Genomic DNA, 16,006 nt, shown 5'->3' on the forward strand with positions numbered 1-16,006 from the left:
GCAGTAGCCCTAGGACAGGAAGGAGGCACCTGAGGGTATTGGAGGGAGCAGCAGAACAAGGCAGATCAGGGTGGTCCTCAGTCATGCCTGCCCTGCAGGGACTTCTAATACATTGGTTCTCCACCTTGGATGCTTACTGGAATCTCATGGGACCTTTGCAAAATGCAGATACCCAAGTTCGACCCTCTTCTCCTCATTCTGATTAAATTAGTCTGATTTAAGACTTGTGTATCAGGGCTGTGAGGCTCTCTAGGTGAGGAGGCTGTGAAAGGAAATGGAGAGATCTTATTTCATAGTGGGAGAGCTGGAAGGACCCCTCCAGAGCAAGGTTTTTGGGAGAAGCAACAGGCCAAGTGGGAAAGGTCACCTATCCAGATTAATGATAAAGGGCCATAAGTTTATCTCTTGAGCTCCCCAGCCAATTCATTTTCCCATTTGTACTCCTTTCCCTTTCCAGTCATGTGGTCTTTGGTCAAGTCTCATTTTCCTCACTTGTGAAATGGGTATTGTCCCCTAATTGACCTACTTCCTAGGAGTATTTCTTTTTTGATCTGGAAGTTATTTAGGAGCAATTTCTTAAATCTATCAAGCATACATAGTTTTTAGAGTTCTTTGTTATTTATTCCTTTTTCTTTCTTTTTGTATTTACAGAAAGAACTGGTTATTTATAATTTTGTTGCTTTATGAAGAAATTACAGTCTAAGAAACAAAGTTTATATTATTCACCAGATTTTCCCTCCCACATAATATACCATGTTTGCAGTCTTCATTCTCAATGAAAGACCCAAAATGACTATAATGAATATATTTCCTTTTGTATTATTTATTTCTAATTAATTGCTTTGTAATCAGGGAACATGGGTTGTTTGAAATTTATTGAGATCTGCTTTATAAACAACTGCGTGGTCAACTTCTAAGTGTTCTTTAGATGTTTAAGAAAAACAGAGTCACTCTTGGATTTGGGGGTCCTGTATTTGTCCAAGACTGTTCATCGTGCTATTCAATTTTTACACACTTCTGGCCTATTTAACTCATTGAGTTTTTCTTTTGTTAATTTTACGGCTGTACCAGTGGCACATGGAAGTTCCTGGGCCAGGGATTGAATCTGAGCCTCAGCTGTGACCTGTGCAGGAAGCTTTAACCCACTGCCCATCCAGGGGGTTGAATCTGCAGCTCTGCAAGGACCCAAGGCGCTGTAGTTGGATTCTTAACCCACTGTGCTATGGTGGGACCTCGTTCATTGAGTGTTCAAGCTCCCACTCAGGTTGTAGATTTGCCAATTTTTCTCTGTAGTTCTACCAACTTTTGATTTATGCATCTTTTTTTTTGAGACTATTAAATACATGTATTTTATGCACATGGTGAATTTCCTCCTTTACAAAACAGACAATACCTATGTTATAAAAGTTGTGACAAAATATAAATATTTCACATTTGTTTTTTTTTTGGGGGGGGTGCCTGCGATATGTGAAGTTCTAAGACCAGGGATTGAACCTGCGTCATAGCAGTGCAGGAGCCACTGCAGTGCCAATGCCAGATCCTTAACCTGCTGTGCCACAAGGGAGCTCCTGTCTCACATTTTTAAATCACATATCGTACTTATATGAATAACTAACAACAATGCCTAACATTGTGACTACTAGAAGATAATATAGTCTCTCTTGGCTTCCATTGTTGGTATAGCCATGTTTGCTGTCAGTCTAACAGTCATTTCTCCCTGGTGACTTTTAAATTTATTATACCGTGCTCATTTTTTGTCATCTCATTTTATCTTAAACATTTAACACATGGTTATTTTATATTGTTTTTGATAATGCAGTGTAACATCTGAAGATAAATGAGGAGTCTAAATTTGCTATTTCTTCTGTTTCTTTCCTTGTGTTTGCATATTTTATTTGCTTTTTAGAGTTGCACCTGAGGCATATGGAAGTTCCCAGGCTAGGGGTCCAATCAGAGCTGTAGCTGCTGGCCTACACCACAGCCACAGCAACGTGGGATCTGAGCCAGGTCTGCAACCTACACCACAGCTCACGGCAATGCTGGATCCTTAACCCAATGAGGGAGGCCAGGGATCAAACCCGCATCCTGGTGGATACTTGTCAGATTAGTTTCCGCTGTACCACAACAGGAACTCCTGGCAATTTTAAAGTTCTCCAGAGAGAGAGAACCATTAGGATATATACAAACACCTCACCCTCCATCACATCTAAAATCTCCCTCTCTAGTATCTCCTTCGTTGGTATACCAGTCTCAGGGAGTGACACTGACAAGTTGTCTAAATGGGAAATCTGAAAGTTGCCATCATCATCTCTTTCCACTATATCTGGTTATTCAGGGCAAATTGGTTCTGTATCACAAATCTCCAGTCCATTTACCATCTATCCTAGTTGAGATCACTGAGATCTCCCCATGTCTAATCTTATTATTATTTTTTTTTAATTTCCTTTTTTAGGGCAGCTCCCATGGCATATGTTGATTCCCAGGCTAGGGGTCAAATCAGAGCTGTAGCTGCCGGTCTACACCAGAGCCACAGCAACGCAGGATCCGAGCTACGCCTGTGACCTACATCACAGCTCATGGCAACGCCAGATCCTTAACCCACTGAGCAAGGCCAGGGATCGAACCCGCAACCTCATGGTTCCCAGTTGGATTCGTTAAACCACTGAGCCACAACAGGAACGCCTAATCTTATTCTTCTATTCAACATATGTTGTTTGAATGAGCCTCATAAAATGTGAATCTAATTATGTCACTTTCAGATTAAAACTTCCAATTTTTCCACATTTCCTTTCGGAATGAAGTTGAAATAGCCTGTCATGCTTTACAAGGCCCTTCATCAGCCACTGCCTCTGTACCATTTCCCTCTTGCACGCTAAGTGCCAGCCAGTCTAAATCTCTTTTGGCTCTCCAGAGCAAGGATGCTTTCTCTTCTCATGGCCTCTGCACACACTGTTGTTCTCTGTTCACAAGCGATCATCTCCAAACTAACTCCGACGTCTTCAGTTCTCAGTATTAAAGTCCCTGGCCTATGGGAAGCTTTCATCGCTGCTCCGCAAACCAGTCATCCCCACACACCCTCTCGAGCTGCTGACTGGCTTGGTGACTTTAGCTGAATAGATGAATAGAGTTTAGATGAATAGAGTTGGCTCTATTCATCTCCTTTGTGAAGTTGTTCCTATGAGATGATACAATATAGACAGACACTTAAGTGGTGCAGAATTTCCAGGATTCTTATAAAAATAAGTAAAAAACAACCACCTGATAGCACCAGCTGAGTGAGAAGAGCAGAAAACAGCCTTCAAATCATGAAATGACTTTAAAAAGTAGATTTTTTTTTTTTATGGAGAAAAATATCAGTAAGCACATATATATTATAGCACCACAAGCTTACTTCTAAGACCAATGACTTAAAACAATAGCAAATTCATGATGAAAATGATTCTAATTTAAAAAACTGATCTGAGTAATAACAAAAATAAGATCTGCAATGTTACTTGCTGCAATTTCTCAAGTAAGATTCCATCTAATAGTGCTGTTTACCTAATATACACTCACATTCATTTCTTGCAATGTATAAACTTCAGCACAAGCACTTTTTTAGTGTTTGGGTTATTTTAATGTTTTTTTTTTTTTTTTTCTTTTTAGGGCCTAATGTGCAGCCTGTGGAAGTGCCAAGGTTAGGGGTCAAATTGGAGCTACAGCTGCCGGCCTGCACCACAACTATAGCAATGCTAGATCTGAGCCACGTCTGCGACCAACACCACAGCTCACAGCAATGCCAGATCCTTAACCCAGGGATCTGACCCACATTCTCATGGATATGAGTTGGCTTCATTTCTGCTGTGCCACAAGGGGGACTCCCTGTATCTCAATTATTTAACAAAGGTTAAATAAATAAAAGGTTAAATTATTTAAGTGAGTTTTCACTATAGCATTTTTAATAGAATAAAAACATGCCTCTTTTGAGAAAATAAAAATATACACTAAACAACCCAATACAAAATTTTATTTATTTTTTCTTTTTTGTCTTTTCTAGGACCACACCCGTGGCACATGGAGGTTCCCAGGCTAGGGGTCTAATTGGAGCTGTAGCCGCCAGCCTTCACCAGAGCCACAGCAACTCAGGATCTAAGCTTCGTCTGCAACTACATCACAGCTCATGGCAACGCTGAATCCTTAACCTATTGAGTGAGGCCAGGGATCAAACCTGAAACCTCATGGTTCCTAGTCGGATTCGTTAACCATTGAACCACAACGGGAACTCCCCAAATTTTATTTCTTTATTTTTATTTTTTGGCCACACCTGTGGCATGCAAAAGTTCCTGGGCCAGGGATCAAACCTGAGCCACAGCAGTAACAACTGAATCCTTAACCACTAGGCCATAAGGAAACGCCACAAAATCTTAATAAAACAGAAAGTAAGGAAGTTTGAGTCTCATTATACAGACACGATGTGTGAATTTATAAATACATGTACTTTGCAATAGCAGAAATATACTTCTGCAAGATGTAAACTGCATCAGAGAAATAGAAGCACAGAGATGGGAGTTCCCATTGTGGCTCAGTGGTAACAAATCCAACTAGTATCCATGAGGATGCAGGTTGAATCCTTGGCCTTGCTCAGTGGGTTAAGGATCCACTGTTGTCATGAGCTGTGGTGTAGGCAGTAGCTGGAGCTCTGATTCAACCCCCAGGAACTTCCATATGCCACAGGTGTGGCTCTAAAAAGAAAAAAAAGAAAAAAAAAAAGGCAGCAGAGAGATGCATATGCTGTAAGGGCAAACTCAATAAATTAGTTAAAATTTTATTACTCAGTACTGAGGGACCAGTTTACAATTAATGTAGCAATGGTAGCAAACATAGTAGGAAGGAACTCGGCACTCAACACATCTAAATAAATAAAGCTTAGTAATTCATTAAATATTATGATACTACTATACAGGATCAAAACTTCAGTACTTCCATAAATCTTTAATATCTTTCAGATAAGCTAAATATTCTAGGTACAGAAGAAACTGCCTGCCGATATATTCTTAAAGGAATTACTTTGGAAAATTAATGGTTTCACTGTCTAGAAAAGCTGTATGGACCCAAAATATTATATGGTCTCCAAGAATAATAGAAAATGTTGGTCTACCATCTTGCTTTCATTTTGGCTGCTCTTTATAGCTTCAAAAAAAATTCCCAGCTAGGGTATTTATCTGGGCCTTAACAAGTTTATAAACATTGTAAATATGGTCCATTTTCTTTGCAATTATCTTAATGTGCATTTTGTAAAATGACTTACTAAAATATTTAGATGTTTTTAATATAAAAATTAAATAAGTACGTCCATCATTTACTTTATCTCAGAGATTAGACTTGCATTTGGGCTCTAGAAGTATTGAGTAGTCACAGGTCACTTCTGTCATGTAATCTCAAGGCAGAAGGAAATTAACAGAAAGGTGAACATCAGTTTTAGAGCAACTAAACACATGACACCCAAGATAGGGGTCTCACGATAAGCACATACTCAATTATTTATTCAACGTGTGTGACCTTTAGAGCTCACACTATTTCATTTGTTCTTTATCTTTGATAGGATTGACTGCAGTTGGTTTTTGTATTAAGGCAAAAGACAGGCACCTCTTTTTCCTTGGCTTTAATTAGTCTCAAATTTATCTAAGAAAAGAGAATAATGCTCATTACATAAAGCTTAACATCAATATTAGGACAATTTTTTTCCTTCTGACAAGTCTATGTTGTGTTTATATTAAACTAAATGTTTAAAAATACTAATCCTGAGCAAGAGTAAAAATAAGAACAGTTTTGACTAAAGAATAAAATTCCTTCATTGTTAAACCTAAACAGCTTTAAAATTCAACCATGGGCTATAAAGTCGGTAAGACTGGAATTCAGACTTCTGATGTCCATGACAAACCTGAATACTCTGAGCAGAAAGAACACAAACAGAGTAGATAAAAAACAGTAAAAAGCATCAAAAATTGATGCACCTGGATTTTGTTAAAAATAACAAAGCTTTCTCAGTCCTTCTTGGATCAATCTAGCTGGACAACAGCACTGAACAGTGTACTGCACTGAACAGATCCCTCAGAAAGGCAACATTGGATTTCTTTTTTAGGTAGGCACAGACTGCCCCCCCACCCCACACAGCCCCTGCCACCCAGCATTCAGAGACATAAAATACATGTTTGGAAGTACAATACGAATCCTGGTTTTTGTTTTTGTTTTCTTTTGTTTTAAATCCTGTATTCAAGAAAGCAAAAAGTTCTGGCTACTTAGGAAACTAAAGTTAAGATACTTGAGTTTTTAGTTATAGCTCCCTGCTCATGAAAAATAAGAGCCTTCTAGCCAGCAAAGCAGTATTATGATTAGTATACACCAGTAAATGCTTTAAGTGAGGGCTTGACAACACAAGTCAAATGAAGCCCGGCTCTGAGGAAACTGCTTCAGTTCACGTGGGGCAAGTGCATGGGAGTGGGACCCTCTCACAGCGTTAAGGCCTGTCCACACGGCAGCCATCAGTTCCGAGTCAGCGCCACGAGCACTGGGCACGGCCCTTGGGGTGTCTTCAATATGCCTTTTCTGTTATTCCAACTGTCTCTCTTCCTCTTCATCTGCTTCTTCAATGACCTGAATCTCATCTCCTTGAGGTACGGAAGAATTCTCCACCTGCAGTTTATTCCCATCAGCTTTACATTTCTCTTCTTCCTCTATGATTTCCTTCCATATCTTGTGGTTTTCGGTGAGGTGGTGCATTAGCTGACAAAATATTCGCCGTCTACCTTTCCTTCTCTGTGGTTCTGTGAAATTTAACACACATATATTCTAATCATCGCAATATGATTCAATCATTCAATAAATATCTGAGTGCCTGTTATATTCCAGGCATTTATCTAAGCACTGGGGTTATAGTTACAAGAAAGATGAAAATAATCCCTGAACTATGGAGCTCTCTTTTTAGTGAATAGATCTAGATAAGCAAAGAAACCAGACACGAGTGTCTTAGGCAGTGTTAAGTATTATGTATGAAAACAGGGAAGGGGATTAGGGAAGAGCGGGTGGGATGGGAGGAGTGGGGAGAAGGGAGGATGGGCCTGAAATTTCAGAGATTAAAAAAAAAAATGCAAAATGAATCTTTTGAGGGAATTTTTAAAAATGTATTGAATTAATAAGCACAATTATCAAAATGTTGAGTATAAATTTTTGGAAGCTAGTCACCTTTTCCAAGATGACATCAGATGATAGCAGCATAAGATTATTCTGCTCTTCCCTCTGCCACTCCTGAATATAGGCTAGGGTGTGGGGAGTTCTTTGTTTTCTTCTTCTAAGCTACCTTATGTTCTAATTTGTAACATGCTTGTGGAACAAAAATTAATTGGCGAGATAGAATTTAAATCCCACCTTTAAAGAGCAAATAACTGATTTCACTTATAGTTACAAAGGTGACAGATGTTCCCTTTTCATTTTCTGTCATTGCTTCATATAGAAACACTATGCACTACAATTTGGTAGTTCAAAACCATAATGCCACAAAACTTGGTTTCCCTCTTAGAGTCAGGGAATATGTATTGTCTTCTTCCCCAAATGGGTTGAACTACTTCCCAGGGCTATGTGAAGGGCGTGGTAACCGGGAAGGGTGGTGTGAGGAAGAGTCAGGACAAAGAGGCGCAGCCACGTTACATGAGTTCAGACCTGGCGACAGTCCCATCATGGGTGCACAGGTAGAGCCTGCTTAAGAGCACTGGCTGGAGGACAACACTGCCAGAGATGCGACCTTAACTAAGAATGCTTGTTGTGTGACAGTATTTGCATGGTACCTAAACAGTAGTTACTCAAGATGAGACTATTCAATCTGAACATTGAGACAGAAGGAAGTATACAGAACTACTGAATCTGTATCTTAAAAACAAAGATCCCAATTAAGTGGACATTTGCAGCTAATAACATTAAAGAAATGATAGTATCCCTATATTCTTACTAGGGTTTAGATTGTCTTCTATTTCTTCATCCTCTGTATCTAATTCTTCACCATCTTCTTCATCATAACAACTTTCGGCATCATCGTCCTCATCTGCTTCTATCCATTGACCCGGCAGCAAACCAGCAGCATCATAGGAGTTACACAGGGGACCCACTATGTGAGTGATAAAAGACTCCTGGAGCTTTGCTAGTTGAGGAGAAGAACGATCCATGAAGGGACTGATGGGCAAACCAAGATTTGCTTCTTCATCTCCCTGATCGTATTAGAGAGAAAAGTACATCTTTAACTGATGAAAGGACAACCACTGAGCTTTGCTGTTAAGATTATCTTGAGATTTTTAAATAAGCGCAGTCTACATCAAAATAATTTTTACAAAGGAAGAATCAACAAATCTAATTTCAACTGTAAGAATTTCTCTGCTTTTTAAGGAAACCTAAACAAGACTTTACACTTACACTCCCAGTCAACCAGTATGGTTGATATTCAGGTAACAAGAAAAAAAACCCATCTTTAAAAAATCAGCAAATTTACTAAAAAAACCAAAATTATATCAATAGAGTATATAAAATTTTTTGCCATGTCCCTGGCATGTGGAAGTTCCCGGGCCAGGGACTGAACCGGCGCCACAGCAGTGACCCAAGCCACTGCAGTGACAATGCTGGACTTTTAACCTTTAACCACAGGAGAACTCCAAAATGTATAAATTCTATTAAATTCTATATAAATTGGGAGTTCCCGTCGTGGCGCAGTGGTTAACGAATCCGACTAGGAACCATGAGGTTGCGGGTTCGATCCCTGGCCTTGCTCAGTGGGTTAAGGATCCGGCGTTGCCGTGAGCTGTGGTGTAGGTTGCAGACGCGGCTCGGATCCCGCGTTGCTGTGGCTCTGGCGTAGGCTGGTGGCTACAGGTCCGATTTGACCCCTAGCCTGGGAACCTCCATATGCCACAGGAGTGGCCCAAGAAATGGCAAAAAGACAAAAAAAAAAAAAAAATTCTATATAAATTACCAAAATTCTATAAAGTCAAATATAGATCCTCTTTCTCCTAGGGGGAGATGATACAATGGAAATATTTTTGTTGCTGTAAATTGTACCTCAAATGTACAGAGTTGAATTTTGCAAATGTTTTTCAATACCTTGTCCTTTTTTGGTAACAACAGAACCCTTTACTGAATCTAAATCAGGAAACTCAATATGTAAAAGAGACAGAAGTGAAGAGCCCCTGTGGTTAACGTGAGGATTCTGGACCCAGAACCCTGGCTGCCTCCCTGTGATACCTACTGTGGTCTCTAGGGTTGAGGAGAGCACACCTGGAGACCAGACAGATCAAAATCTGCCTTTGCCACCTACTGCTTGTGTGGCACTGGGCAAGCTCTATGCCCAATTCACGTGTAAGATTTGAATGATAATCTGCAGGGCTGCTATGAGGATGACACGCAGTATTATATATGCTGAGCACAGTGCTGAGCAGTCTCCAAATGGTACTATTAGCATATTAGTATTTGAGTGCCTGGCGTCTGAACCAGTGGAGGACGAGTATTCTCCACAGGGCACAAATTCTGCAGGCGAGCGGTGTCTGTGCTGAGCCAAGAGGGCCCTGAGGAGACAGAAGCTGTCTCATGATCAACTGTCTCACATGACTTTATCCTCTGTGAGGAAGAAAACTATTAAGATTAAAAAAAAGATACCCAGTTGGTTATCCAGAGCATTGTACAGTTTCATAGGTTTGACTTTTTTTTTTTTTTTTAATAATAGTTTGGCTTTTCTAAGCCCATGGCACATAAATGGCTACAGCGTATAAAGACAGTATAATTAAGATAATAAACAGGTAAAAGATGGGGCAAGGTTAGAAATTTGCATCCATAGCTGACGGATGCTTAATAGTATAATTAGACTGAGAAGAAAGTCTGATGGTTTTGATGAGAGTTGCCTAGGACTTTCCTATAGATTAGCACAGTTAACCTTCATGACCCCACGCTGTGGGTAGGGTTATCAGATTATCAGAGGCTTTTTTTTGGGGGGGGGGGGATAGTTTTTTTTTTTTTTTTTTTGGCTGCACCTGTGGCCTGTGGAAGTTTCTGGGCCAGGGACTGAACCTACGTCACAACAGTGACTCAAGCTGCTGCAGTGACAATGCTGGATCCTTAACCCAGAGGGCCACAAGGGAACTCCCCAGATGACATTTTTCTCCTTTGAGATATGAATAATGAAACCTAGAAAGATTAAGTGAAACTATCTGAAATATTATATTGTTTTTAGTGACCTGGAATTATAATAGTTAACATTTATTGAGCACCTATATGTCAAGAATCATTCTAAGAACTTTATACATAATTTAATCCTCATGGCAATCTTATAAGGCAGATACCATCTATATTCCTATTTTCTCAATGAGGAAACTGAGGCACAGAGAGGTTAGGTAACTTACCCAAGGTCACATTGCTGGTAAGGAAGAAGAGGCAGGATTCAAAGTTTGTTTAGTAAATTTTCTAAATTTAAAAAAATACTATAAAATGGGTCTAAATGAAACTTTCTAATGTTCTTTCACTGAATTAGTGAGTTTTCTATTATTAGCATATGCTACCACTTTCTTATTATTTCTGTACAGATAATGTAAAGATAGCATTTTTTCCTTGGCATGAAATTCTTCTGTGAACATAAATTGAAGCCTGAGGCTTCAACTACCTTTGAGAATGAGGATGGGAATATGCAAACTACTATACATACTGCAATCCACAAATTAAATATTTATAACCATTTATTGCTTCAAATTACATAAAATTTAGTTCAAATGTATCAGACAAAAGTATTTGAAGATTATTACTAAGATTTTACTATTTTCATGATTATACAGTATGGTATTTTGTTAACTTGTAAACAACAGAGTATACACTATTGTATTGGGATGTTTAGCTAAGGTGTGTGAGAGACACTGTACACTTACTGGTCATTCAGTACAATCTGGGTGTGACAAGGCATAGCAGATACAAGTGTGCATGGTTTATAGGCTCACTTCATCCCTCCTACTGGAGTTCAACTAATGGTAAGAAAGCCCTGTCACAGAAGTCCCACTTGGTAGGTATCTTGATCTTCCTTGATTTCTAGGGCCAGTAAGGATTCCCAAGGAATGCAATTCCAAAGCAGGAGGATGTATTTGTTACTTCGGAGATACTGAAATGTTAGACTTGTGGAAAAAATCAGTATTCATTTATATTGTAGAGAGCCTCAAAGTTGGACCAAAAAATGATAGAGACTACAGAGTGGTAGGATTATTTTAAAGACAAGATTTAAAAACATGAAAAAAGAGCATATTTACCTCTTTGAACCTGGAAAGCCACTACTCTGTCCTCATTTCTAGCTCTAATATCTTAGCCTCTGCCAGGACCTTTACCCAGCTGATATTTCTAAGGTCTTTCTACAGCAAAGCTGACAATGAGTTTGCTTTAAAAATATAATCCAGGAGTTCTCATTGTGGTGCAGTGGAAATGAATCCGACTAGGAACCATGAGGTTGCAGGTTCGATCCCTACCCTCATTCAGTGGGTTAAAGATCTGGCATTGTTGTGAGCTGTGGTGTAGGTCGCAGACATGGCTTGGATCTGGCGTGGCTCTGGCTGTGGCGAAGGCCAGCAGCTGTAGCTTGGTTAGACCCCTAGCCCGGGAACCTCCATATGCCGCGGGTGAGGCCCTAAAAAGTAAAAATAAATAAATAAATAAATAAAAAATATAATCCAAGTATACTCTGAATCAGTTAAACAACTTCTTTTGGAAATAAATTATCTTAGGTTATAGGCTTTCAGGGTTGAAAGGGACCTTGGAATGATAACGTAGTCTTCACTAAGCTCTAGACTCCAGCACATTCAACCCATTCCTTTATCGGCAATAAGGTACTTCTTGTTTTTAAATTTTAACAACAAAGGCAAAAAAGCTGAGAATAATAAGACCAGAGCAAATGCAACATTTTTGGTCAAAGCAAGTTATTTCAAGCATTTAATGTAGCTATCCAAATCCAAAGGATGTGGTCGTCAGAGGGCAGCTCTTAAAAATTCCACCTATCTCATGTTTCAACTTACCTGCTCATAAAATTCATTGACAATGCCTTCTGTCCATTTCAAATGCAAGTCTCGAATTTTTGCTGGGCCATTTATATCTGCCAGTTTGATGCACACCTGGCATACTAAGAGGCGATCATTTTCATTACTCCATTCTATGCCATTACTATTCACATCATTGGCCTAGTTTGAAAAAACAGATTTTAGGTACTGAGGGCACAGGAGTTCTGTTTTTCTTTTCTCTTTTCTTTTTCTTTTTTTTTAACCAACTAATCTCAAAATCGTTTCCTCTCAATGACATGGAAAAATTTCAACACACGCTTCTTTGAATTTATTGAGCCATAACACGTACCTCTGTAGGTTAAATTTCCCTTTGAAGTGTCATTGTAATTTTGTTTTATTGGAAGCAGAGCACTATAAAAGCATAACCATGGATTTCAATATTTGTGATTACCAAAGAAAATTGTAATTTGTATATTATATATTAATATGATATAAAAATATATATGCAAAATCAAATAATATCAGAATTGTAACTATTTCTACCTCAAAAAGGAACACTTAAGGATCTAAGGAGAAGTTGGCTCTACCTGTAAAAGGCAACATGATAAAGCTAAAAGAACACAAGTCTTAGAAGCTAATCTATGATTTTAAATCCTGACTCAGAATGATTTACTAATTTATTTCATTGTGTAACACTAGAAAAATTACTTAAGCTCCTTGAGTCTTTCTTCATTTATAAAACAGGAAAAGTAATATCGATCTAGCTATATTGCCAAGAGGATTAACAAATGAAAAACACATAGTTCATAGTAAATGCTAAGTTATTTAAATAAATGGTAATTATCTGGCAAATTACTATGCCTTTTAAGAACTCAAATTTTCTCTTGTAAGAAATAAAGTGGGAGTTCCTTTGTGACTCAAAGTTAAGGACCTGGCATTGTCACTGCAGTGACTCAGGTCACTGTGGCGTTGGTTCAATCCCTGGACTGGGGCCTGGGAACTTCCACATGCTGCAGACAAAAAAGGAAAAAAAAAAAAAAGCAAGAAAGAAAGTGAATGGGTCATACCAATGGCTTTGGAGCTTTATTGTGATGGTACATTTTTTGGTATCCAACCCTTCTGTCAAAGGAAATTTTATGTAGACCACCAGTACAGAAAACCGAAAAGAAAGGCAAAGGCTTTAGACTGAAATTGTGTAGTCTAGAGCTCCACTCATGTGGCATCTTCCTGAGAGAGAGACTGCACAATAGAAGTCTTGAAGGACACAGATTCAAAAGTTTTGGGCTAGATAATCTTTCACCTGTAAAAACTTCTATTTATTCTGACTTAAGCACTTAAACAAATTTTTATTTATTTATTTTGTCTTTCTGCCTTTTCTAAGGGCTGCTCTGCGGCATATGGAGGTTTCCCAGGTTAGGGGTCTAATCAGAGCTGTAGCCACTGGCCTATGCCAGAGCCACAGCAACTCGGAGTCCGAGCTGCGTCTGCGACCCACACCACAGGTCCCGGCAACGCCGGATCGTTAACCCACTGAGCAAGGCCAGGGATCGAACCCGCAACCTCGTGGTTCCTAGTCAGATTTGTTAACCACAGAACCACGACGGGAGCTCCTAAATGAATTTTTATTAACCAAAAGAACTATACAACTATGAAATAATTTTAAAGGCACACTGATTTCTTGCTGATTTTTCTAAGTTCTTTATCAATACCACAACAGCAACATGTATAGGCCTCCTTCCAGAAGGTTAAATCTAATACTACTGTGATACCTGTTTCTCTACTCTGAAGGTACACCATCCTTCAGGACACAAATATTATCAAGAAAACAACAGTCTCCTGCCTGCAAAAGATGGGGCTTCCTTCCCTCAGGAATCTAAGGCAGTGGTTCTTAACTTTTTTTCACCCCTTTGTCTGGGGGACAGAACACACTCCCACTAGTACCACTATTGCAGGAGGGCAGTGGTTCTCAATTCGGTGATGAATGTGAGTTCAGTGAGGGCAGGGCTTTCCACCTGTTTCATGCCTGTTCTTCACCAGCACGACTGCCCGCAGTGCACAAGCCTAATAAACAGTAGTTCTGTGAGTGCCTTATTCTCAAGTCCTCCTCCAATCCCACACCTGCCAGTTAAACACTCGGTCATATGAAAAAGGGAAACAGGTGCAGTAAAGTAGGCATAACGGGCTTCTTAAAAACACATCTTTAACTTCATAAGATGCTTTACTGGGCACTGGGCATGATTTTCTCAAATCTGCCCCTAAAAACTTCAACTGACATAATTGGAAATGTGGTAGACAACAGTATTTTTGGACATGTTATAATTATTTTTTTTTAAAAAATTGGCATATATATATTGTATTATATCAGATTTATCATGACTTCATGAGTGGTATTCTAATTTAACATTAAAATATATCTTTTTGGAGTTCCCGCTGTGGCTCAGCGGTTAACCAACCCAACTAGGATCCATGAGGACGCGGGTTTGATCCCTGGTCTCGCCTCAGTGGGTTAAGGATCCAGCGTTGCTGTGAGCTGTGGTGTAGGTTGCAGACGCGGCTTGGATCTGGTGTCGCTGTGGCTGTGGCATAGGCCGGCAGCTGCAGCTCTGATTGGACCCCTAACCTGAGAACCTCCATATGCTGTGGATGCTGCCCTAAAAACACACACACACACAAAATATATATATACACACACATATATATATATATCTTTTGTCAGCAATAATGACAATGATTTCTACTTTTTGAAACCAGGAATTAATTTGTGTAACAAACCTTGGCATTGAATTCAGCAAGGAAATCAAAATGCTTTTTAAGGTCTGTGGCAAGGATTGTTTCAATGACTAAAAAACGAAAGCGCTTGAATTCCACATGATCAAGATTAAGAAGGAAGTTGTATTCTGGACGAGAAAGATAAAGATTCCAGGCCGATGCAGCATGATGATTTTCCAGAACAGATCTGTCGTTGTACAAAACTGCCTAAAAAGGAACAAGAAAAATGAGGCAGGCATCCCAATGATAGTGAACTTCAATAATAAACAGAGTTATGACCAGGTTGGAAGAATATAATGAGCACCTACTACATTTTGATACCAGTAAAGAAGGGGTGGTAATTTTATAAACGGGTAGACTGGAAGTGCAAAGAGAATAAGGCACACCTTTCCAGCATTCAAGCCAGGAAGCGAAAGGGTAATTTGCCTCCAAAGTTCATCTTCTTTATAGACACCACGCTGCCTCCCAAGAAATGTAAAGTTGATGTTTGAAGGCTACCTCATTAAATCAGTAAGCCTTCTCAGATAAAGCTCCTGTTCATAAAGTCATGAAGGATAGAGAGAGAGAGAGAGCAGGTTTAGGGATATGCATCACTGCTCTTTCCCGAGCATGGAATGAGTGGTGGTGGTGACTGAAGGAGAGGAACCTGGAGCAGTGTGTAGGGAAAGGGGAGTCAGAAACCCACAGGAATGAGAAGGACACATCCTCTACTTCCTACTGACACAGGGCCTGGCAGTCAAGGAAGTATCAATTGAGTAAAGACACAAATCCTCGGTTCAAATGGTGTACATCTAATTCACGTTTTTCCACCTTGCTTCAGGGGAAGACTCTGGTACTTCCTCAGTAGTCTAGGATTTGGGAATACAGGTTTTAAAAAACCACTGGATTATAAAATTTCTAAAGCTTTTTCTACCTTTAACAAATAAGCAGTTTTAAAAATTATTAAATAAGCACAGTAATTATTAAAAAAAAAAAAAACACTCATAGCCGGTGCTAAAGGCTGAGGATAAAAATTAAAACTTGGGAGTTCCCGCTGTGGTGCAATGGTATCAGAGGCGTCTCTGAGGGCCAGGATGCAGGTTCGATCCCCGACCTGGCACAGTGGGTTAAAAGGATCCCACGTTGTGGCAGCTGCGGCTTGGAACTGATCCCCTGCTCGGAGCTGATCCCTGGCCCAGGCCCATATTCCATGGGATGGC

The 16,006-nt window shown here is 39.5% G+C and overlaps 1 protein-coding gene across 3 annotated transcripts in view; it reads right to left on the bottom strand.

Moving 5' to 3' along the window:
- Nucleotides 1-4,788: 4,788 nt before the first annotated feature.
- The window catches only part of PDE3B (phosphodiesterase 3B), a 189,261-nt gene continuing 178,043 nt past the window's right edge, over nt 4,789-16,006 (bottom strand). For 2 of the 3 annotated variants that reach the window (XM_047776229.1, XM_047776228.1), the window contains exons 13-16: nt 14,811-15,014; nt 12,057-12,218; nt 7,982-8,237; nt 4,789-6,803 (exon numbers count right to left, since the gene is read on the bottom strand). In XM_047776229.1, coding sequence (XP_047632185.1) covers nt 6,589-6,803; nt 7,982-8,237; nt 12,057-12,218; nt 14,811-15,014 — 837 coding nt within the window. In that variant the 3' untranslated portion in view covers nt 4,789-6,588. The remainder of the gene's footprint in view (nt 6,804-7,981; nt 8,238-12,056; nt 12,219-14,810; nt 15,015-16,006) is intronic. The other variant, XM_047776230.1, reaches the window with a different exon arrangement.

This window comes from Phacochoerus africanus, chromosome 4 (genome assembly GCF_016906955.1).
Source record: "Phacochoerus africanus isolate WHEZ1 chromosome 4, ROS_Pafr_v1, whole genome shotgun sequence".
NCBI lineage: Eukaryota > Metazoa > Chordata > Mammalia > Artiodactyla > Suidae > Phacochoerus > Phacochoerus africanus.